The 25,760-nt window shown below is 38.4% G+C and overlaps 1 protein-coding gene across 2 annotated transcripts in view; it reads left to right on the forward strand.

The window, feature by feature from the left end:
- AP3B1 (adaptor-related protein complex 3, beta 1 subunit) overlaps nucleotides 1-25,760 on the forward strand; it is a 318,221-nt gene that overhangs the window by 43,725 nt on the left and 248,736 nt on the right. For both annotated transcript variants that reach the window (XM_011959213.1, XM_011959211.1), the window contains exon 3: nucleotides 17,869-17,943. In XM_011959213.1, the coding sequence (XP_011814603.1) occupies nucleotides 17,869-17,943 (75 nt within the window). The remainder of the gene's footprint in view (nucleotides 1-17,868; nucleotides 17,944-25,760) is intronic.

Below are 25,760 nucleotides of genomic sequence, written 5' to 3' on the forward strand. Positions count from 1 at the left end.
TGGCACGATCTCTGCTCACTGCAAGCTCCGCCTCCCGGGTTCACGCCATTCTCCTGCCTCAGCCTCCCAAGTAGCTGGGACTACAGGCGCCTGCCACCACACCCGGCTAATTTTTTGTGTTTTTAGTAGAGACGGGGTTTCACCGTGTTAGCCAGGATGGTCTCAATCTCCTGACCTCCTGATCTGCCTGCCTTGGCCTCCCGAAGTGCTGGGATTACAGGCATGAGCCACCATGCCCAGCCAGATGTTTGTCTTTCTATGCCTGGTTTATTTCACTTAACAAGATCTTCAGTTCCACCCATGTTGTTGCAAATGAGTGGATCGCATTCTTTTTTGTGACTGAATAGTACTCCATTGTGTATTTGCCTGACATTTTCTTTATCCATTAGTCTATTGGTAGAGACTTAGGTTGCCTCCAAATCTTAGCTATTGTAAACAGTGCTGCAGTGAATATAGGAGTGCAGATGTCTCTTTGCTATACTGACTTTCTTTCTTTTGGGTTGTACCCAGCAGTGGGATTGCTGGGTCATATGGTAGCTCAATTACTAGTTTCTTTTTGAGGAACCTCTAAACTGTTTTCCATAGTGGTTGTACTAATTTATATTCCCACCGACAGTGTACAGGGGTTCCTTTTTCTCCACATCCTCAGCAGCATTTGTTGTTGCCTGTCTTTTGGATATAAGCCATTTTAACTGGGGTGAGATGATAACTCATTATAGTTAAGATTTGCATTTCTTTGATGATCAGTGATGTTCAGCATCTTTTCATAAGCCTGTTTGCCAATTGCATGTCTTCTTTTGAGTAACATCTTTTCAGATCTTTTTCTCCCTTTTTATCATTTGATCAAATCTTACCCGTTTTTAGATTATTAGACTTTTTCCTATAGAATTGTTTGAGCTCCTTATATATTCTGGTTTTAAATCTCTTGTGAGATGGATAGTTTGCAAATATTTTCTCTCATTGTATGAGTTGTCTCTTCACTTTGTTGATTGTGTCCTTTGCTGTGCAGAAGTTTTTTAACTTGATGTGATCCAATTTGTCCGTTTGTGCTTTGGTTGCCTGTGCTTGTGGGGTATTACTCAAGAAATCTTTGCCCAGACCAATGTCCTGGAGATTTTCCCCAATGTTTTCTTGTAGTAGATTCATAGTTTGAGGTCTTAGATTTAAGTCTTTAATACATTTTGATTTTATATTTGTATATCGTGAGAGATAGGATCTAATTTTGTTTTTCTGCATATGGATATCCAGTTTTCCTAGCACCATTTATTAAAGAGACTGTCTTTTCCTCAGTGTATGTTCTTGGCACCTTTCTCAGTTCTCTGTAGGTGTGTGGATTTGTTTCTGGGTTCTCTGTTCTGTTCCATTCGTCTGTGTGTCTGTTTTTTTTTTTTCCCGCCAGTACTTGCTGTTTGGTTACTATAGTTTTGTAGTGTAATGAAGTCAGGTAATGTGATTCCTCCAGTTTTGTTCTTTTTGCTTAGTATAGCTTTGTCTATTCTCGGTCTTTTGTGGTTCTATATAAATTTAAGATTTCTTTTTCTGTTTCTGTGAAGAATGTCGTTGGTATTTTGATAGGCATTACATTGAATCTGTAGATTGTTTTGGGTAGTAGGGACATTTTAACAATATTGAGTCTTCCAAGCCATGAACATAGAATATTTTTCCATTTTTTGATGTCCTTTTCAGTTTCTTTCTTCGGTGTTTTATAGTTTTCACTATAGAGATAGTTCATTTCTTTGGTTAATTCCTGGGTATTTAATTTTGTGTGTGGCTATTGTAAATGGGATTACTTTGAAAATTTCTGTTTCTCCTTGTTCACTGTTGGCATATAGAAATGCTCCTGATTTTGGTATGTTTATTTTGTATCCTGCAACTTTACTGAATTTGTTTATCAGTTCTAATAGTTTTGTGGTAGAGTCTTTAGGTTTTTCCCATTATAAGATTGTATCATCTGCAAACAAGGATAATTTAATTTCTTCCTTTCCAATTGGAGACCCTTTATATCTTTCTCTTTTCTGATTGCTCTAGCTAGGACTTCCAGTGGTGTGTTGAATAACAGTGGTGACAGTGGGCAACCTTGTCATGTTCCAGAGCTTATAGGAAAGACTTTCAGTGTTTTCCCATTCAGTATGATACTAGCTGTGGGTTTGTCATATATGGCTTTTATTATGTTGAAGTATATTCCTTCTATTCCCAGTTTTTTGAGGGTTTTTATCATAAAAGGATGTTGCATTTTATCAAATGGTTCTTCAGCATCAATTGAAATGATCATATCATTTTTATTGCTCATTTTGTTGATAGGATGTATCACATTGATTGATTTGTGTATGTTGAACCATCCTTGGCATCCCAGGGATAAATCCCATTTGGTCATGATGAGTGATCTGTCTGATACATTGCTGAATTCAGTTTTCTAGCATTTTGTTGAGGATTTTTGCATCAATATTCATTAGAGATATTGGTGTGTCATTTTCTTTTTCCTTGATGTGTCTTTCTCTGGTTTTGGTATCAAGGTAATACTGGCCTCGTAGAATGAGTTTGGAAGTATTCCCTCCTCTATTTTTCAGAACAGTTTGAGTAGGATTTATATTAATTCTTCTTTAAATGTTTGGTAGAATTCAACAGTTAAGCTATAGGGTCCTGGGCCTTTTTTTAGTGGGAGACTTTTTATTACAGGTTTGATCTCGTGATTTGATATCGGTCTGTTCAAGTTTTAGATTTCTTCCCGATTCAGTCTTGGTAGTTTGTATGTATCTAGGAATTTGTCCATTTCTTCTAGGTTTTTCAATTTACTGGCATATATAGTTGCTCATAGTAGCCACTGATGATCCTTTGAATTTCTGTTGCATCAGTTGTAATATCTCCTTTTTCATTTCTGATTTTATTTGGATTTTTCTCTTTTTTTTTCTTAGTCTGGCTAATGGTTTGTCAATTTTGTTTAACTTTTCAAAAAAACCTTTTTGTTTCATTGATCTTTTGTATTTTTTCATTTCAGTTTCATTTATTTCTTCTCTGATCACTATTATTTCTTTTCTTCTACTAATTTTGTGTTTGGTTCACTCTTGCTTTTCTAGTTCCTTAAGATGCATTGTTAGATTGTTCTTTTGAAGTTTTTCTTCTTTTTTGATGTAGGCACTTATAGCTATGAACTTCCCCCTTAGATTTTTCAATTTCTTTCTTAATTACTTCATTGACCCACTGGTCATTCAGGCGCATATTGTTTAATTTCCATGTATTTGTATAGTTTCCAAAATTCCTTTTGTTATTAGTTTCTAGTTATATTCTATTGTGATCAGAGAAGATGCATATTATTTCAATTTTTTGAATGCTTTAAGGCTTGTTTTGTGACCTAACATATGGTCCATCCTTGAGAAAGATTTATGTGTTGGGGAAAAGAATGTATATTTTGCAGCTCTTGGATAAAATGTTCTGTAAATATCTGTTAGATTCATTTTTGTCTGTAGTGCAGATTAAGTCTGGTGTTTCTTGATTTTCTCTTTGGAAGATCTGTCTAATGCTGAAAGTGGGGTGTTGAAGTCTCTAACTGTTATTGCATTCGGGCCTGTCTCTCTCTTTAGCTCTAATCATATTCACTTTATATATCTGGGTGCTCCAGTGGAGGGTACCTATATATTTAAAATTGTTATATCCTCTTGCTGAATTGACTCCTTTATCATACAGTGACCTTCTTTGTCTCGTCTTATCGTTTTTGTCTTGAAGTCTATTTTGTTTGGTGTTAGTATAGCAACTCCTGCTCCTTTTTCATTTCCATTGGAATGGAATGTCATTTTCCATACCTTTGTTTTCAGCTGATACATGTTTTTATGGGTAAAGTGTGGTTTTTTTTTGTGGGCAACAAATCAGTGGGTTTTTTTTTTCATCCATTCGGCCACTCTGTGTTTTTCTGATTGGAGAGTTTAGTCCATTTATGTTAAATGTTATTTGATCATTAAGGACTTAGTCCTGCCATTTTGTTATTTGTTTCCTATTTTATGATTTTCTCTTCCTTCTTTCTTTCCTTCCTGTCTTCTTCTAGTGAAGGGATTTTCTCTGGTAGTATGATTTAGGTTTTTGTTTTTTACTTTTTCTTTATATCTTGTATGTTTTTTGGTTTGAGGTTACCAGAGGCTTGCAAATACTATCTTATAATCCATTATTTTAACCTGATAGTAATTTAACACTATTTGCATAAACAAACAAGCAAAAAGAAAACTCATACAAACTCTTTTGCTTTAATTTTGTCTCCTCACTTTTTAACCTTTTGTTGTTTCTGTTTATATCTTATTGTACCATGTCCTGAAAACTTGCAGTTACCATTTTTGATTGGTTCATCTTTTAGTTTTTGTACTCAGGATAAGAATAGTTTATACATCACAGTTACAGTTTTATAATATTCTTTGTTTTTCTTTGTACTTACTATTACCAGTAAGTTTTGTACCTTCAGGTGATTATTGCTCATTAATGTCATTTTCTTTCTGATTGAAGTATTCCCTTTAGCATTTCTTGTAGGATAGGCCTGGCATTGATGAAATCCCTCAGCTTTTGTTTGGGAAAGTTTATTTCTTCTTCATGTTTGAAGCATATTTTCACTGGATATACTATTCTTAGGTGAAAGTTATTTTTCTTCAGCACTTTTAAATATGTTAGGAAACCTTACATGTTTCCACTGAAAAGTCTGCTGCTACACATATTGGAGCTCCCTTGTATGTTACTTGTTCTTTTTCTCTTGCTGCTTTTAGGATCCTTTCTTTATCCTTGACCTTTAGGAGTCTGATTATTAAATGTCCTGAGGTAGGCTTCTTTAAGTTAAATCTGCTGGATGTTCTATAACCTTCTTGTACTTGAATGTTGATGTATTTCTCTAGGTTTGGAAAGTTCTCTGATATTATCCCTTTGAATAAACTTTCTACCCCCATCGATTTGTTTACTTTCTCTTTAATGCCAATAACTCTTAGATTTGCCCTTTTGAGGCTGTTTTCTAGATCTTGTAGGCATGATTCATTCTTTTTTGTTCTTTTTTCTTTTGTCTCCTCTGATTGTGTATTTTCAAAGAGCCTGTCTTCAAGCTCATGAATTCTTTCTTCTGCTTATCAATTCTGCTGGTAAGAGACTCTGATGCATTCTTCAGTATATCAATTGCATTTTTCAACTCTAGAATTTCTGATTCTTTTAAACTGTTTCAATCTCTTTGTTAAATTTATCTGATAGAATTCTTAATTCCTTCTCTATGTTATCTTGAATTTCTTTGAGTTTTCTCAAGACAGCTATTTTGAATTCTCTATCTGAAAGGTCACATATTTCTCTTTTTCCAGAATTGGTCCCTGGTGCCTTATTTAGTTTGATTGGTGAGGTCGTATTTTCCTGGATGGTCTTGATGTTTATAGATGTTCATCAGTTTTTGGGCATTGGAGAGTTAGGTATTTATTGTAGTCACCACAGCCTGGGCTTGTTTATGCTTATCTTTCTTGGGAAGGCTTTCTAGTATTCACGGGGACTTGGGCCCCAAGCCCAATAATGCTGTGGTTTTTGTAGCCTCATAGAGGTTGATGCTAGTAGATGTTCTTTGGTGTCTGGACATTGAAGAGTTAGCTATTTATTGTAGTCTTCACCCCCCTTGGCATATTTTTAGCCATCCTTCTTGGGAAATCTTTCCAGATGTTTGAAAGAACATGGGTGTTATAATCTAAGCTGTATTTGCTTTAGGGGGCACCCCAAGCCCAGTAACACTGTGGTTCTTGCAGACTCATAGAGGTGCTGCCTTGATGGTCTTAGGAACAGATCTAGGAGAATTTTCTGGGTTACCAGGCAGAGACTCTTGTTCTCTTTCCTTACTTTCTTCCAAACATACAGAGCCTCTCCTCTGTTTTGAGCTAGATAAAGCTGAGGATGGTGACACAAGCACCCCTGTGGCCACCAGTACTATATGCTGGGTCAGACCTGAAGCCAGCACAGCACTGGGTCTTGCATAAGGCCTGCTGTAACCACTTCTTGGCTATTACCATGTTTGCTCAAGGCCCTGGGGCTCCACAGTCAGCAGGTAGCAAAGCCAAATAGGCCTGTGTCCTTCCCTTAAGGGTGGCGAGGTCCCCCAGGCCCCGGATGACTCAAGAAGTTCTGTCTGGGAGCCCTGGGAGTCAGGGACTAGAGTCAGAAACCTTGGAAGTCTACCTAGTGTTCTGTTGTATTGTAGCCGAGCTGGCATTCAAACCACAAGGTGCAATGCTTCCCACTCTTCCCTCCCGTTTCCAAAGGCAGAGGAGCCTCAACCTGTAGCCACCACCACCTCAGGCCACAAAGAGTACTGCCAGAGTACCCCCATAGTCCTTTAAGGCCCAAGGTCTCTTAAGTCAGCATTCACAAAAAGCTATCGGGGGTACCCTGGCAGTACTTTTCATGAATGCTGCTTGGCCTGGGACTCACCCTTCAGGGCAGTGGGCTCCCCTCTGGCCCAGGACATGTCCAGAAATGCTGTCCAAGAGCCAAGTTCTAGAATTGAGGATGCTAAGAACCCACTTGGTGCTCTCCCTTGCTGTGGCTGTACTGGTATCTAGGGTGCAAGACAAAGCCCCCTTTACTTTCCCCTCTGCTGTTCTCAAGCAGGAGTTTTGCCCCATATCCACCACAGCTGGGAATGTGCTGAGTCTCACCTGAAGCCAACAAGTCTCAGTGGTTCACCCAAGGCCCTCAATGTAGTACCTGGGTATTGCTGCTGGTTATTCAGGGCCCAAGGGCTCTTCAGTTAGCAGATGATGAATGCTGCCACGCCTCGGCCCTTTCCTTCAAGGCAGCATGTTCCCTTCTGGACCAGGGTGTGTCTAGGAATGTTGTCTGGGAGTAGTTAGGTCCTGGAATGGGGGCCTCATGGCTCTGACTGGTGCCCTATCCTGCTGTGGCTGAGCTGGTATCCAAGATGCAAGACAAAATCCTCCCCACTCTTCCCTCTCCTCTTGTTAAGTGGAAGGGAGGGGGGGTCTCTTTTGGAGCCACCAGCTGTGCAACCTGGGATTAGGAGAGAGGTAATGTCAGCACTCCCTTGGCTGCCCCAGGTGTTGTTGTCTCAGTATGTTGCATGCTCCCTCAGTCCACTGTCTCTAGGCCTAATTCAGCCGTAGGACTTGCCAAAGAGTTGCAGTCCTTACGGCCTAGACTGTCTTTCAGGTTTACTTGGAGACACACAATGCTGTAGCCCTCGGTGGCGAGGTTTTCCAGAGACTCAAGTTCAGACCTCTGGGATTTCTTTCTGGCTAGGGCTGGTTTAAATACTCCACCTGTGGGTGGGCATCAGCTGAGTTTGGTCTGGTTTTCCTTTCTGCTTTAACAGCACAGCACAGAGTTCAATGCCTCACAATTTTAGTATTCTCCCTTCCCCAGTGCCCAGAGATACCCTCCATACCATGCACTGCTGCTGGAAGAGGAGCCTCACCACTCTGAGGAAAAGGGTGGCGTTGGTGATTCAGGACTGTTTCTTTTAATCTCTTCTCTGCCTCTTTCAGTGATACGAAGTTCAGACCAAGTCCTGTGAGTGCTCGCCTGATTTTTGTTCTTATGAAGGTGATTTTTTCTGTGTAGATAGTTGTTAACTTTTTTGTCCTTGTGGGGATGATTGGTGGAGCTTTCTATTGCACCATCTTGCTCTGCCTCTGAGATTGCTTTTTCTCTTTCTCTTTTAAAGAATCTGTTTTAACTGTCTAGATATGTAGATGTTTTTAATATTCTGAAGAAAAAGAAAATTTATTCAAGACGTGGTCTGTGTTTGTTTTTTCTTTACTGATATGTTACTAATGAACCCTTTGATTCTAAAATTTTACATCTGTTTTACTTAGAGAATATTTGTCTGCTATTTATTTTCTCCTTTTTCTGTCAGTCTGCCAGTTCTCTCTTGGCCTTCCTATTATGTGTACATTATATTTCTTGGGTCCATCCTCTGTGTCTGCCTCTGCCTTCTCCCCTGTCAGATTGACCTCTCTAACCTTTCCTGTCATTATTAGGATATGTTTTTGAGCTGGCATTTTAAGTCAGTTTAGAATTTTTGACATTATCCTTTCTTTTCTCATTATATTTTAAAATTTGGTAATTATGTCTTTATCTGAAAGTTTTCTTTGCTATTCCAAAGTCATTCTTTTTTCAAAAAATGCCACGTCCCCTCAAATCTCACTAGGAATGTGAATTAGACATATTTCCCATGATTTTTCTCTTTTATATCCGACTTTTTCCCCAGATAATTTATTCATACTTCTCCAGTAGATCCTCTTCTTTTGAACTGTGGAATGTTTTTATATGCCCTGTTATTGTTTTCCCCCTTAAGTCATCCTCAGAAAGCATTAGAGTTATCTATCTTTATTTTTTCTGAATTTCTATTTGAAATTGGTTCTGTTATAGACTCTAAATTCATAGGATCAATAATTTCAGGCTCCATTGTGAGATGAAGAGAGTAGTATTCATATTAATAAATTAAGTATTAGAAGACAAAGTGTCTGTTTAGAATAGAATGGGACAAACAGATAGCTCAGGGTAAGGAGCCTGAGAGCACCCTTCCTTCTGTCTTTAATTGGTACGTCTTCATTATGTTCTTCACTGTTTTTCTGTTTTTTCCTTTATTTTTCTCTTTTGGTTTTAAGTATTCTTTGGTAATAGGTACTATATTCTGCTATTTGGTATGTTGTCCTCAGGGTACTTCCCTGAAGATTATTAGAAAGACCAATATATTGGAGCCAAGGGCCTGTCTGATACTTAAGTAATAGGTAAAATTAGGTCCACTTTTGATTAAGTAGTAAATTCATCCACTTATTTCTTAGGTTGTAACTAGATTGGTAGATGATTGTTTCCTAAAATGTTATCTTATGTGAACCATACCCCTGCAGAAATCTGTTGAAATTTCCGTTATGTGGCTAGTGCTTTATCTGAAATAGAAAATATCCTGGATTGATGCAATAGCAGAATGGTGATAACAGAAGAAAGAGCCAGAAGTTGAAGACAGATCATTAGAAATTATTTAGTTTGTGGCCAGACACGGTGGCTCATGCCTGTAATCCCAACACTTCAGGAGGCTGAGGATTGCTTGAGTCAAGGAGTTCCAAGACCAGCCTGGGCAACAAAGTGAGACCCTGTCTCCTGTAAATACCAAAAAATTAGCCAGGTATGGTGGAGGGTGCCTGTGGTGTCAGCTACACAGGAAGCTGAAGCAGAAACACCACTTGCGCCCAAGAGGTTAAGGCTGCAGTGAGCCAGCATGGCACCATTGCAGTCTAGCCTGTGCGACACAGCAAGACTCTGTCTCAAAAAAAAAAAAAAAAAAAAAAAAAAAAAAAATCATTCTGAAGAACAGAGATTGAAAAGAAATGAACAGAGCCTTGGAGTTGTGTTGGTTCATTCCAAAGGTCTAACATATGCATCATTAGAACACCAGAAGGAGAGGAGAAAGAGATTGGAGTGGGAAAAATATTTGAAGAAATAATGGTGGAAAACTTCCGAAATTTGATGAAAGATACAATTTTTATTTTTATTTTTGAAACGGAGTCTCTCTCTCGGCTCACTGCAACCTCCGCCTCTGGGGTTCAAGCTTCTGCTTTAGTCTTCTGAGTAGCTGGGATTACAGGCACCTTCCCCGCCCACCATGCCCAGCTAATTTTTGTTCTTTTAGTGGAAACGAGGTTTTGCCATGTTGGTCAGGCTGGTCTCGAACTCCTGACCTCAGATGATCTGCCCTCCTCAGCATCCCAAAGTGCTGGAATTACAGACGTGAGCCACTGTGCCCGGCCAAGATACAAATTTATAGATGAAAGAAGCTCAGTGAATGCCAGTTAGGAGAAACTGAAAGAAAACCATACATAAACACAGTAATTAAATGGTTGAAAACTAAAAAAAAAGTCTTAAAAGTAGCTGGAAAAAATGATACATACAGGGCAACAATAATTTGAACAAGTGCAGATTTCTCATCAGAAATCATGGCAGCCAGAAGACAGTGGAACAACATGTTTCAAGTACTGAAAGAAAACTGTTAACCCAGAACTCTATATCCATTGAAAATATCCTTCAAGAATGAAGATAAAATAGAGACCAAGAGTATCCATTTCTAACATGTTTGCTTTAATGAAATGTTAATGGACGTTCTGTAGGCTGAAGGGAAATAATACCAGATGGATATTTAGGGGGACCAATCAAAATGATAAATACATATAAAGGACTAATTTTATTCCTAAGTTATCCCACTATCTGAGAGGTTTTTTATATGGGTATAAATATAATATATATGATGGCTAAACATAAAAGCTAGTGGGGAGGTGGAAATAAAAGGGCATATGTGGTTGCAGTGTCTCTGCATTTTTCTTTGTGTGTTTTTTTTTTTTTTTTTTGGGGACGGAGTCTTGCTCTGTTGCCCAGGCTGGAGCGCAGTGGCATGATCTCGGCTCATTGCAACCTCCGCCTCCTGGGTTCAAGTGATTCTTCTGCCTCAGCCTCCCAAGTAGCTGGGACTACTACAGGTGTGCACCACCACACCTGGCTAATTTTTGTATTTTTAGTAGAGATGGGGTTTCACCATATTGGCCAGGCTGGTCTCGGACTCCTGAGCTCGTGATCTGCCTGCCTCAGCCTCCCAAAGTGCTGGGATTACAGGCATGAGCCACCGTGCCCTACCAGTTTCTGCATTTTTCTTGACCTGGTACAGTGTTAACTCTAAGAAGACTGTGTAAGGTTTGCTTTATCTATATCTATGTATTTATATGTCTGTTTATCTACCTATGTATCTGATAATCCGGTAAGTTAAAGATATGCTGTTTGAGCACAAAGGAGATTCATTTAAACTGCTATTGCTATAGATTACACCTATGACGCATTTTTATGAGGAACCAGTAAATTATATAAAAATATATAGTCAGAAAGTTAATATCAAATAGGAAATACTAAAAATTTTCTAAGGAAAAGAGGAAAGAGCAAGTAGGAGAACAGAAAACACAGGGAATAAACAGAAAACAGATACTAAAATGGTAGACCTGAATCTAACCATGTTAATAATTCTATTACATGTCAGTGGTCTGATATTACCAATTAAAAGAGATCTTCATATTGGATAAAAATATGAAGATATAACTGTGATCTTTGTGAGAAACCCACTTTTAATATAATGATATAAGTTATAAGGAAGGGAAAATGCATACCATACAAACACTAACCAAAAAAAGCTCAAATGAATCTATTAATATCAGAGAGGTAAACTTTTGAACAAATAGTATGATTAAGATAAAGAACATAACAATAAGAGTCATTTTCCTAAAAAGATATAATAATCTTAAATGTGTCTAACAACAGAGCTTCAAAAATGGAGTTAAAAAACCTGTTAGAACTGAAAAGAAAGATGGACAAATTCACAATTATAGTTAGAGATGTAAGTGCTTTTCTCTTAAAAATCAGTAGAATAGGGAGATAGAAAACCAATAAGGAAATTTAAGACTAGAATAATATCAACTTATATGACCTAATTGACATTTATAGAGCACTCTACCCAACAGTAGCGAAATATACATTCTTTTTATGTGCTAGATAGACTACATTTTGGGCAATAAAACACAATCTTAACAAACTTAAAAGAATTAAAAGTATGCAAAGTATGTTATCTGACCATATAGAATTAAACTAAACACAGTCATTGGAAGAGATGAAAACATTTTTTAAATATTTGAAAATTAGAAATGATGAAATGATTCATGAGTCCAAGTAAAAGTAAAAGTCACAAGGAAATTAGGATGAAATTGAAAAACCACATATCAAAGTTTGGAGGATTTAGGTAAAACAGTACTTACAAGGAAATTTATAGTAATAAAAGCTTATGTTTGAAAAGAAATATTTCCAATCAGTGCTCTGAGCATCTACCTTAACATAGCAGAAATAGAAGAGCAAATTAAACTCAAATTGAAACTAAAGAAAGAAATAATAAGGTAGAGTAGAAATCAATGAAATTGAGTAGAGAAAAACAGTAGAGTAAAATCAGTGAAATGAAAAACTAGTCCTTGGAAAAGATTGATAAAATTGATAAATCTGTAGACAGAGTGACCAAGAAAAAATAGAGGACAAATTATCAATATCAGAAATGCAAGACTCTGTTGACATTTAAGGGACAATTAGGGAATATTTCAGGCATCATTAGCCCCATAAATTTGACTACTTTGTCGAAATGAGCAAAGTCCTTGAAAGATAAGCTATGACGTTTACTCCAGAAGAACTAGATTATCTGAATAGTCCTATATCTAATAAAGTAATTGAATTTTTCATTAAAAAAATTTCAACAGGGAACATTCAGTTCTACATAAGCTCTTCCAGAATATAGAATATGAGAAAATACTTATAAATTCAATTTATGAGTTCCGTGCTATCCTGGTCTGAAAACTAGACAAAGACATTATGAAAAAATTAAGTTATGTCCATCTCCCTCATGAACATAGAGGATTGGATGGAGAGTAAATCAATCAAATTTCCCAAAATACAGTGCTGTTAGGCTATACCCATTGTAAGTGAAACATTGATCTTGGGCCTGAGGCCACCAAAGGTTGAAGAATGAAAAACAAGTAAAAGTCAAATGTGTGAAGTTAGAGAACAGATATCAGAAACTAATCACTCTTTTAATTAGATGCCTGCAACCACTGAATGTTCTTTGGGGGACTCTGGAATTCCATCTCTACCTTGGGTAGGAGCTATCTAAGAGCTTAGCAGAGGGTATGATTAGAACTTGGGAGAGTTTAGAGCTACAAATGACCTTGTGTTATCTCCTCAACTTTGCCCAGCTGCTCCCTAAACATGACTTTCACCTTTTACCTGAAAACTTGTCTTCCTTTCTCACCTTTTATCTAGAGAGTCACCTTCAAAGGGCAGAATCGCTGGTACTGCAGCTTTTTCAAATATCAGGAACTTCAACCAAATAAAATAAAAAGACATACTTTCCTGTGCTTTCCACCTATGAACCTTACTTTTCCTGCAGGGCCCAAATGTGACTCCCCTCAATTCCTATGCTCCTTGTTCTGGGTAAAAGAGTACAAGGGGACTAGGAACAGGGTTTTTACCTGAAGCAGAAGGGAGAGAGGATGGGAGAAGTATGTTATCTGAGTGGATAAGGAGGAATACTGAGAAGGACTGAGCTTCAAGGAGTCTTAGAGCTTCTTTGCTGGTTTCTTCCTTTCTCCATGTTGGGAAGAGGGCTTGTGGGAAAAGGGCTTGTGGGGTGCCTGTATAAACTGGCCATAAAAATATGGGACAATAAGTTGTGGAAAACCACAAGAGGCCTCTGAGGAGGAAAGTCTCCTAATTGCCATCATGTTCCCATGCTCAGAGTGAGACCCGCTTTCTTATCTGTAAACACTGTGTTCAAGGAGAAAGACACTCCTTTGAAACACTGGAATGTGAACAGACTTGTAGGCTCCTAGTTAAGCCCGCTCCCACTAGCTACTCTCCCATAAGTTAAAGATAACGCTATTTGAGCACAAAGGAGGTTCATTTAAACTGCTATTGCTATAGATTACACCTGTGACGCATTGCCTCCCTTTCACTGTTTCTCCCTGAACGTCTGCTTCTCAGATCTAAGTGACTGTACTCAATAAATAGTGTGGAGACCAGAGCTCTGAGTCTTCTGCAGCCTCCAAAAGTACAACTGGCCCCCTGGCTCCCCACCTTTACTCTTTACTTGTCTCTTCTCAATCCTTTGTCACCACCGAACTTCAGGTACCCTATGGGTGGTGTTGAGACTGGTTCCCAACACTCCACAATTTCTACATTTTTTTTTTTTTTGAGACAGAGTCTCGCTCTGTCACCAGGCTGGAATGCAGTGGCGCGATCTTCGCTCACTATAACCTTTGCCTCCTGGGTTCAAGCGATTCTTGTGCCTCAACCTCCTGAGTAGCTGGGATTACAGGCACGTACCACCACACCCAGCTAATTTTTGTATTTTTAGTAGAGATGGGGTTTCACCATGTTGGCCAGGATGGTCTCCATCTCCTGACCTTGTGATCTGCCCACCTTGGCCTCCCAAAGTGCTGGGATGACAGGCGTGAGCCACCATGCTTGGCCACAATTTCTACTTTTAGGATTGTACTATGTCTTGTCCCTCAGTCTACTTCCCTGTCTGTCTGTCCTTCTGTAGTGATCTCATCCCTTTCCAAATGCATATTGCTAACTAGTGCTGTCTCTTGTATTCTGTAGCCTTTATTACCATATATTCAGCTGGCTTCTCAGCATATCTGAAACCAAACTCTGGATTGCTCATCTCCCCAAATACCTGCTTCTTCCCTAGTCTTTCTCATCATGGTAAATGGCAATTCCATTTCTCCTGTTAGTTATTTGTAGTCCTTCTTTTTTTTTTTGAGACGGAGTCTCATTCTGTTGTGCAGGCTAGAGTGCAGTGGCGTGATCTCGGCTCACTGCAACCTCTGGCTCCCAGGTTCAAGTGATTCTCCTGCCTCAGCCTCCCAAGTAACTGGGATTACAGGTGTCTGCCACCATGCCCCGCTAATTTTGTGTTTGCGTGTGTATGTGTGTGTTTTTAGTAGAAACGGGATTTCAGCATGTTGGCCAGGCTGGTCACAAACTCCTGGCCTCACGTAATCTGCCCGCCTCGGCCTCCCAAAGTGCCGGGATTACAGGCAGTTGTTCTTCTTAATTCATGTCCCTTCTTTCTTATATCATATATAATCTATTTTCAGAATAAATCCCAAATCTAGCCCATTCTCACTATGGTCACTGTCTTTCCTCTGTATAATTGCAGTAGCCTTCTGTTTTCCATGCTATCATATCTTCTGGTCTGTTTTTCACATCGCAGCCTGAAAGATCCTTTTAAAATTTGAGTCATTGCTAAATATTTAATGATGTCTTTCCTCTGCTCACAACTCTTCATTGGTCTCTGGCTTCACTCAACGTAAAAGCCAATTTGTTTTACAGTGGCTTATACATTTCTGACCTTATCTCTCACCATTCTTCCCCTCACTTACTCCAGTCTGACTCTCCTGGCCTCCTATTTCTGGCACATGCCATGCCTAAACCATTGTTTCCCTAGCTAGTCACATGGGTCCCCTCCTCTCTTCCTTTGCATCTCTGCCTAAAGGAAGGCCTTTTCTGACCACCTTATATAAAAGAGCAACTCCCACCTCCACCTCAGCACTTCTCATCCCCCAATACTGCTTCATTTTTCTCCACAGTAGTCTATTGCAACCTCACTGTTATTGTTTATTGACCTTTGCCCCATTAGAATGTAACCACCACATGGGCAAGGACTTTGTGTTGGTTATGGTTGGATCCCTAAGACCTAGGATAGTCCCTGCTAGAAAGTATCCTCTCAGCAAATATTTGTTGAGTGAATTTGATTGTGGTGTTTTTTTCCTTCCTCATATTTGAATAATATTCTGCAGAATAAAGTTAGATAGTCATGGAGTAGGATACCATAGGACAGGATGTCTGACTTTAGGTAATCATTGAATGAATGAATGAATGAATGAATGAATGAATGAATAGCAGGGGTCCTACAGAACATTTAATCCCTCTCTTTTCTTATTTCAAAGATGAGAAAATGGAGAGAGGTGTACAAATCATAGAAAGATGTCTTAGCTTCAGTATTTTGTAAACCCTCCAAAATGCTCAGCAGGTTTCACAAAATACTCAAATCAAAAGAATGTCACAGGTAAGGAAATAGAATATAAAAAGACTAGCTTGTATTCAAGAATATTTTAAGGCTATCATATAGGAAGGCCATATAAGAAATTGCTAATGGGGATTATAATGCTAAAAATATCACATAATATTTATATAACATATGTTGTAAATTAATAAAGCCAATACCTTTTTAAAGGTAGTTTGTTAGATATGGTGTGTAATTCATAAGGAATCCCTTTCCCCCAAATTGCTCTATAGTTTGAACTTTATTTTGTGGTTACCAAAGTCTGGACTTTTAAAAGACATAAAGTTATAATCTGAGAATGAGAAAGACAAAATGGGAATACAGATAGATATAAAACTAAAATAAATAGAAATGTAAGATAGTGCACAGGAAATTCCAAATAATAAGTGTAGATTAAAATATTCTAGAGGAGGCTGCACATGGTGGCTCATGTCTGTGATTCCAGCACTTTGGGAGGCTGAGGGGAGTGGATCACTCGAGGTCAGGAGTTCAAGGCCATCCTGGTCAACGTGGCAAAACCCCATCTCTACTAAAAATACGAAAATTAGCCAGTGGTGGCATCAGGTGCCTGTAATCCCAGCTACTCGGAAAACTGAGGCAGGAGAATCGCTTGAATTCAGGAGGCGGAGGTTGCAGTGAGCCAAGATTGTGCCACTGCATTCCAGCCTGGGCAACAGGGTGAGATTCTGTCTTTAAAAAAAAAAAATTCTGAAAGAAATTAGAATTGGATGACACAGTGGGCCAGGTGTCAGGAGATGGCTCTAGCAAGGGAGAAGGAGTAGAATTTGATGATGCTTTAGATAGAAGGGTAGAACTTAGAAAGCTGGGGCCATGATCTGAGCAGAGGCATAGTGGGGCAGCCAGAGAATGTTCTAGTAGTGAGTAAGGTCAGTTTAATAGGGCCTTAGGTCAGAGAGCTTAAGAAGGGATGTTAGTGTACATTGTGAGAATATATGAATATTACATAAAATCGTTTGGACTCTAGACAATCAGAAGCTTTTGAAATCTTTTAGGGGGGCTGACATGTACAAAGTAGTGTTGTAAGCATATTAAACTGTCAGTGGTTACATTATGGATAGAAAGAGGAGACTGAAAAGTTCTCTGTGAGGTGATACTGACCTGTGTTAGGATAATAGCAGTGGAAAGGATTAACATGAGTGTTGTGAGAAGTATTAGCAGGACCTAGTTACTGTGTAGAAGTGAGAAGAGACCAGGGTAATTCTGTGGTTTTTAGTGTCTAGGAGAAATGTGGAAATAGGAAATTCTCTCATGAATGTCATTTTATCATGAAGGATGAGTTTGGCTTTAGACATAGCAAACTCTATGGGATGAGAGCCAGCTAATGATGTCTAGTTAGAGATATAGAACTCAGGCTGGATTAGGGCTACAGTTTTGGGGAATTTACACTCACATATAGAGGTGAGAGTTAGTCCTAATGGTGAATGAAATCTTAGGAGTTTCAGAGATTGTAGAACAATGTAGGCTGAAAAGATGGTGGTGCACAGAACTTTAGTGGGCAGAGGAAGAATGTTTTGTGAAGGAAACTTTGAAAAGCAATGGTTGCAGAAGTAGGGTAACCTATGAAAAGAAAGCCAAGGGTCACATAAGTAGTTGATTCAAAGTAACATTCATCCCTCCCTCAACTCCCCCATTGCAAATGCAGTACATCTTTAATGTCAGATCCTGGAAAATAGACAATAGCAAAAATATTTTTAAAAAGCTTTTACCCAGCCTGGGCAACATAGTGGTACCCTGTCTCTACAAAAAAAATTTGAAAATTAGCCAGGCATGATGACACATGCCTGTAACCTCGGCTACTCAGACGGCTGAGGAGGGGGATCACTTGAACCTGGAAGGTTGAGGCTGCAGTGAGCTGTGATTGAGCCACTGTACTCCAGCCTGGGTGACAAGAGTAGGATCTGTCTAAAAAAATAAAAAATAAAAAAAATTACTTACAACCCAGTTAGCCAGAGAAAACTATTGAAATATTTAAATATATACCTTAAATTACTAAATATTTCTTCTTTGTTGTGTCTGTGTATTTGTGTATTTATATTGCTATACAAGAGAGTGTTTATTATTTGCTGTAAATAGTTGAGGTAAGATCATTCAAAAAGAGTTCAGCTGTTAATTATATAGCTTATTTGTTGACATAATCTTCTAAATATTTAATATATATAGAATTTCCCATATTGTCTGTTTTGTATACTCTTCAGATGATTGCAAAAGGGAAAAATGCATCTGAACTGTTTCCTGCTGTTGTGAAGAATGTGGCCAGTAAAAATATTGAGGTACTGTTTTGATCTATAATTTTTATGATTCCTTTTGTTTTCATGGGACCATACACTTTTCATGTAGTGTAATGCAACATAAGGTACTTGAGTATCACTAGATTTTTGTTATGATTAAAATGTCCTTAATTTTAAATGTAGGTAAGATCGAATAAAAAGTAGACACAATCCTAGCTTTGGATTTTTGGTAGAGAATATGAAAAGCAAAACAGATTGATTCACCTGACTGAGCAATGGTAAGTTGTTGAGTTTTCACCTGTTCCTAGAGGCCCGTTTAGTTTAAATTTTGTTCCAGGGACTTCATTTTAAGATAGCATATGTCCAGTGAAAAAGACCTGGTCGGGTATATCCAGACCTTGATGATTTGGGGCTTTTTGGGATTTCTAGGACTGAACCCAACAATATTTCCCAAATTTCTTAGACTACTCATGACATGTACTAGCACTCAGTACATATATGTGGATTTATTGAATGACCATGTCCCAGTAAAATTCTATTTTCTGTAAGCTAGACTGATATAGTCTAGTATTAAGATTACATGCTCCTCTCCACTCTGGTTAATTGATAAATTAATTGAAAAAGCTTGGTTAATTGACAAATTTTTCTCAGTTTAAAGCTTTAAAGCTTTTCCCTCACCATGAAATTAAAAATGTGTTACTGCTGCTATTTGTTTGCCATTTTATTGGCAGATGACGAAGCTCATTAACAAATAACAGAAACATTCTAATCCAGGGAACATGGTTATGGTGACAGAGAGAGAAAGTGCACAAACATTCTTGCACGGGCAAGTGTGAGAGTGGAAGGAGGATGGGTGTGTGATTTCAGAGGGTTCGCTAGTTTTGTAGTTACGATTTTATTTTCTGTGCACGGTATGGTCATTTTTTGCTAGTGAAGTTGTTTCTCTTTTGTGTGATGATTTTAAATATTAAAAGTATTCTTGCCAGCAAAACCAACCAGAGAAAAAGAGAGAAAACATTTTGGAGCTAATGTTTTTTAAATATTACTTAACTAAATGTGATTGATGGTGTTGGTGAGAGAGGGATTTTAAATCTCCCAATCATGATTTTGATTTTTTTTTGCTTTTTTATTGAAACAGGGTCTCACTTTGTCACCTAGGCTGGAGTGCAGTGGTGTGATCTTGGCTCACTACAGCCTCGACCTCCTGGGCTCAAGCGACCCTCACACCTCAGCCCCTCAAGTAGCTGGGACTACAGGCGTGTACAACCATGCTTGGCTAGATTTTTATTTTTATTTTTTGTAGAGACAGAGTTTTGCCATGTGGCCTACGCTGGTCTCTAACTCCTGAGCTCAAGCAATTCACCTGCGAGAGCCTCCCAAAGTGCTAGGATTACAGGCGTGACCAGCCGTGCCTGGCCTTTTTTTTTTGAGGCGGGGTTCCTCTCTTATCTCCCAGGCTGGAATGCAGTGGCATGGTCGTGGCTTACTATAGCCTTGACCTCTTGGGTTTTAGGTGATCCTCCTTCCTCAGCCTCCCGAGTAACTGGGACTACCGGTGCATGCCACCACATCCAGCTAATTTTCACATTTTTAGCAGAGACAGGGCTTCACCATGTTGCCCAGGCTGGTTTCAAACTCCCAGGCTCAAGCAGTCTGCCAACCTTGGCCTCCCAAAGTGCTGGGAGTACAGGCATGAGCCATCGCTCCTGGGCTGATTCTGGAATGTTTTATTTTTCCCCTTAATTTAGTATTTTTTGCTTATTTTTAAAAGTACTCCTATTAGGCATAACTCTTTTTGGGTTTTCCTGATGAATTGACCTTTTTATTATAAAATAAATCCTTTACTTTTGTTAATATGTTTTGTCTTAAAGCATATTTGATTTGTTTTTAGTATTGCCACTCCAACCTTCTCATTTCTTTTTATTGTTTATCATTTTTATTCATTTGCTTTCAGCTTGTCTGCCTATATCTAGTGTGCATCTGTTGTTGACAGCATATAGTTGTAGCTTTCCCTACATCCTGTGTGTCAATCTCTGCCTTTTAATTGGAGTGTCTGTTTTGCTAATGCTTAATTTAATTATTGATCTACTTAGATTTGAGTCTACTATTTTTCTTTTCTCTTTGTCTCTTTTATTTTTTTCTTCTATTCTTCCTATTCCTTTTTTTGGGTTAACTAGAAACATTTTAAAATTTCATTTTAAACTTGCATTTCTTGGCATATATGACAGTGGTCCCATATGATTATAACACTGTATTTTTACTGTGCTTTTTCTGTGTTTAGATACCAACTACCTACCACTGTGTTATAGTTATCTACAGTATTGAGTACAGTAACATGCTGTACAGATTTGTAGCCTAGGAGCAATAGGCCATATCAGTAGTCCCCAACCTTTTTGGCACCAGGGACCAGTATTGTGGAAGACAATTTTTCCCTGGACCCTGGGTGGGTAGGATGGCTCAGGATGAATCAAAAGCATTACATTTATTGTGCACTTTATTTCTATTATTACATTGTAATATATAATGAAATAATTATATAACTCACCATAATATAGAATCAGTGGGAGCCCTGAGCTTGTTTTCTTACAACTAGGTTGTCCCATCTGGGGTGTGAAGGGAGACAGTGACAGATCATCAGACATTAGATTCTCATAAGGAGCATGCAGCCTAGATCCCTCTTGTGTGCAGTTTACAGTAGGGTTCGCAATCCTATGAGAATCTAATGCTGCTGTTGATCTGACAGCAGGCAGAGCTCAGGGGGTAATGCAAGCAATGAGGAGCAGCTGTAAATACAGATGAAGCTTTGCTTGCTTGCTGACTGCTCACCACCTGCTGTGTGGCCTGGTTCCAACCCCTGGGCTATATCATATATCCTATGTGTGTAGACCCCTGGTCTTTATCATATATCCTAGGTGTGTAGTAGGCTATACCATGTAGGTTTGTGTAAGTGCACTCTGTGGTGTTTGCACAACAATGAAATTGTCCAACGACGCATTTTTCAGAACATTGTTAAGCAATGCATCACTGGATTGTAGAATTTTAAGGATAGATATTTTAAACCTACTTTTTTTTGGGAACAGGGTCTCACTCTGTTGCCCAGGTTGGAGTGCAGTGGCATGATCTTGGCTCATTACAACCTCTGCCTCCCTGGTTCAAGTGATTCTCCTGCCTCAGCCTCTGGAGCAGCTGGGATTACAGGCTTGTGTCACCATGTCCATGTAATTTATTTTTTGTATTTTTAGTAGAGCCAGGATTTTGTCATGTTGCCCAGGCTGGTCTGGAACTCCTGAGCTCAAATGATTTGCCCACCTTGGCCTCCCAAAGTGCTGGGATTACAGGTGTGAGCCACTACGTTCAGGCTAAACCTACTTTTAAAAACGATTTCATGTTTTAAAGTATGCTTCTTGCTATTTTTTTTTGGGACTGTAGTGGCATGAACACAACACACTATAGCCTTCACTTCCTGGGCTCAAGTGATCCTCCTGACTCAGCCTTCTGAGTAGCTGGGACCACAGGTGTGTGCCACTACTCCTGGCTCATTTAAAAAATATTTTATAGAGATGACGTCTCCATGTTGCCCAGGCTGGTGTTGAACTCTTGGGCTCAGGTGATCCTCCTGCCTTGGCCTCCCAAAGTGCTGGGATTATAGGCGTGAGCCACTGTACCCAGCCCTTAATTTTTTTCATTAGATAGGAAGTGCATTCTATATTTCAGATAGATGAATTTTTCTATCAAAATGAAATAGTTGTTATAAACTCAGTTACACTAAATTGGATAAACCAAAATCAAAACACTTGTATTCTTGTGGCCAGTTTATGAATTAAATTAATACTGGATTTAAATGACTTGATAAACCATACTTTCTTTCTAGAACACCAATTAATGGAAGAAATCTGTGTAGATTGTAGATTTCTTGAGTAAAATCAATTTTACTTATGATTAATTTAGTAGATATTTATTAAACATTATGTGCTTGTTGCCATATATAATTCTGAATTGATAATTTTAAACTACTCTCCCTTTGATAACCTTATGGCCATGCTATCTGAGCTTCTACTTTGATATGTTTATTAGTTTTATGGCCTGTGGCATAAGAAAGTCCAAATATCTGAAAAAAATCAACATTTAACTTAGAAAAATTATGAGGCATAGGTGAAGCTTGTCTTAGTGTTATCAAGAATAGAGTCTCTCAGTAGCAATAGGAATAATTGCTAATATTAAAAAAACCTCTCTGACCTAGGTTATTAGTGCCTTACATAGATCCACTCATTTTATCCTCACAAATAACCTTGTGGGGCTGGTTCTGTCATTACTTGTATTTTATGTATGAGGACAAGATGGTAGAGAGGTTAAATTAGCTGATCAAGGTCACACAGCCAGCATGTGGCAGTCAGAATCCAAAGCTAGGCTGCTTGGCTTCAGAACCCATCTTAGCCCATTCAGCGCCATCTTTCCTGTTTGATGATTCCTTCCTCTTTTTTCTTTCTTAATATCATTGACTCCTTATCAACGTCTGGTATTAGCCATCCTTTGGGAGGTACCTGGTATTGGAATTTTTTTTTTTTTTTGAGACGGAGTCTTGCTCTGTCGCCCAGGCTGGAGTGCAGTGGCCGGATCTCAGCTCACTGCAAGCTCCGCCTTCCGGGTTCACGCCATTCTCCTGCCTCAGCCTCCCGAGTAGCTGGGACTACAGGCGCCCGCCACCTCGCCCGGCTAGTTTTTTTGTATTTTTTAGTAGAGACGGGGTTTCACCGTGTTAGCCAGGATGGTCTCGATCTCCTGACCTCGTGATCCGCCCGTCTCAGCCTCCCAAAGTGCTGGGATTACAGGCTTGAGCCACCGCGCCCGGCCGGAATTTTTTTTTTTTTATATGTTTTAGTTATGGGTAGAAATGACCAAGTCCTTAGAAATTGGTGGTAAATTAGCTAGTTCCCTCAGGACTTCTAGTTCTTGTTATAAACAGAAAATTCCATACTAATTATTGTTCCTTCAGAACTATTTTACTATTCAAATAGTTATCAGTAGGAGAACTTTTCCATTTGTTCATATTTTCCCTTTACAATTAGATTCTGGTGTGCTGCCTAATGTTCTGTTACAAAAATGTCAATGTAAACATAATTATTGGTCTATTTGTTTTGGGTTTCTTTCCTTCTTTAAATACCTTGTTTATTTTATTTTTTTGAAACATGCTTAAGCCTTTAATGTTTTGGGAAAATTGACATAAATTTCTTAAAACTTATGTTCAGAAATTGAATGTTTCATTCCTCTCAAGTGCAAAATTTCATTTTTACAAGTACATGCTACTTTAGACACACAGGTGAGCTGTACGTCATCTACCTTTAAATGTCAAATGATACCAAAAGTGACCTAGTAAGCAATCAGTGGTTATAGTACAAAAATAATCAAAGGTTTAGTCAATAACTCATGAAGTTTGATGTACTAGTATTGATAAGTTAATTAAACAGATTTGTCTATGTTCTTCCAGCCTACTGGGGCTCTGCTATGATTAGCTTTACAGCAAGGAGTGTTATAACATTGAATGAAAGTAACCGATCAGAGAATGATGTAGTCACGGAGCTTTAACTACTCCCATTTCTGGTCACAGAATGGTTTCAGGGAAGGTAGGCTTTCTTTGCACACCTGCAGCCTGTCAGTGCACAGGCCTCTTGTGGTCAATATTGATTGATTCTTATAACAGAAGTAGAACAAATTTAGTGTTTTGCAACCTTCTGTGATTTAATATTGTTATGCTTTTTGCCATAACAGTCACAGAAATCCTTCTCCAATAGTGAGTAATTATAGCAATGCCTGCTAGCTCAGCTGTGGTTCTGAATGTTTCAGTGTTGCCAATATAAACTCCGTGATATATTCTAGAGTTCATAATCCAGTTTTAAAAGCTGGCTGTACTTGGTGAATAAAGGTATTGCTGAGAAATAAATTGTAAGGGGATGAGGGAGAACTGGGCCCATTCTTTCTCAAAACTTTCCAGAGAACTGTAGAGTGAGATCTGAATATAATTAGTAAAGAGAAAGAGTATTTTAAAAGAAAATCTTAAAAAACCAAACCAGCTGTGTTGGTGTGCACCTAGAGTCCCAATTACCAGGGAGGCTGAGGCAGGAGGATCTCTTGAGCCCAAGAGTTTGAGGCCAGCCTGGGCAACAGAGTGAGACCCTATCTCTCTTTAAACACACACCCATACCGCCACCCCCACCCACTGACAAACACACACACACCCCTCCCCACACACCCACATACACCAAAAAAACAACCAAACTAACAAGTTAAAGGCTTTGGAGGGAGTCTTTCCAATGCCTGTTGTTTTCCTCATAGTATGTTGGTGTCTTTCTATACTTTACTGTTCAATGAATTATACCCATTGGTGTGGGAAGTTAGATCCTAGATATAGTACTCTAATGTCTTAATTTTTTTCAGTCTACAGTTGGTCTGGAATGTGATCCAGCTGATAAATACTGATCTTTTACTGTATGCCAAACAATGTGATAGGTCCTTGCAATATACAGGTGAATAAGGAATGGTTGTTGTACTAAATAGTCTCATGTTCACTCCCAGGCAGATGGGAGAAATTACTTAGTTAAATACATATTATGTGTTGATTTGATATATTAAAACTGTTGGTAATCAATCAACTGCTGATATATTGATATATATTTGATATATTGACTACTGTTAATCAGTTAACCACGTGTTAATTGCTTTCTACCATTGCTGTATTCTTAGGAACTTTAAATCTAGTTGAGGAAAAAGTCATCTATCCTTCTATCCTCAAATAGAGAAGTGCTTCTAAAACTGTGATCTAAGAATTTTAAAAACTTATATTTACACTTAAATATAATCTGAAACATTATAGTTTGAATCATTTGGTTTCTATATTATAAACTAGTATCATCTGTTTTTGGAACCAATTTTTTGTATTCTTGTGTAACATCACTTGGTTCCAAGTGATCATTTAAAGGAACAGTGTTTCACAAATATGTGTATTTTGGGTTTGAAAAATTCTGAAGGTTGAGAAGCACTAATTTAAACCAAGAAAGTGTAAAGAGTCTAATTGTAATATAGATGGAAAGTACATTGATAATAGAGATGGGGATCTATGGAATGAAGTCATTACCGCCTTTTACTACAGTTGTAAATTTCTTGTTAGATTTTTTATAATAATACTGCAATGATAACGTTTTCAAATGAGAAGATGTGCAATTGGGGTTAAAAAAACAGTGATTTAAAGTATTCTTCTTTTATAAATGTATATATTATAAATAAAATATGATTTTTTTCCTTCCTTAAAAGGTAAGAGCCTGTATTAAGGACATTTTATTCTTAAATGGTTTAATTTATACTAGGTTTTCAGATGCTCTTGGGGGAAGAGTTGTCTCCTCTTTTGTTGGGGTACCTTAATAGAAATACCTGAGGACTGCCGTCATAGGCCACAACATGTAGTAGTTAGGAACATGCCCGTTTGCATCCTGATTCTGCCACTTGCTAGCTCTGTGACTTTGGGCAAGTTATATAAACCTCTGAGCCTTACTTTCCTCATCTTTGAGAGGGGAATAATTGTACCTAGGATAGGTATGAGAATTAAATGAGTAATGTAATATAGATGTAGGGCCTCACATTTAAATTCTGGCTGGAAAGTTACAGCAGATTGAGGTGAAGAACAAAAGCTGTCACAGTTTTCCTTTCATATTCTGTATTTCCTAATTAATTTTAATACTAGCCAGAATGACAAGGGTACTTTTAGAAAAGAAAGGCTAGGCTGGGCACGGTGGCTCATGCCTGTAATCCCAGCACTTTGGGAGGCTGAGGTGGGTGGATCATCTGAGGTCAGGAGTTCAAGACCAGCC

The sequence above is a fragment of the Colobus angolensis genome, unplaced genomic scaffold (genome assembly GCF_000951035.1).
Source record: "Colobus angolensis palliatus isolate OR3802 unplaced genomic scaffold, Cang.pa_1.0 Scaffold49, whole genome shotgun sequence".
Lineage (NCBI taxonomy): Eukaryota > Metazoa > Chordata > Mammalia > Primates > Cercopithecidae > Colobus > Colobus angolensis.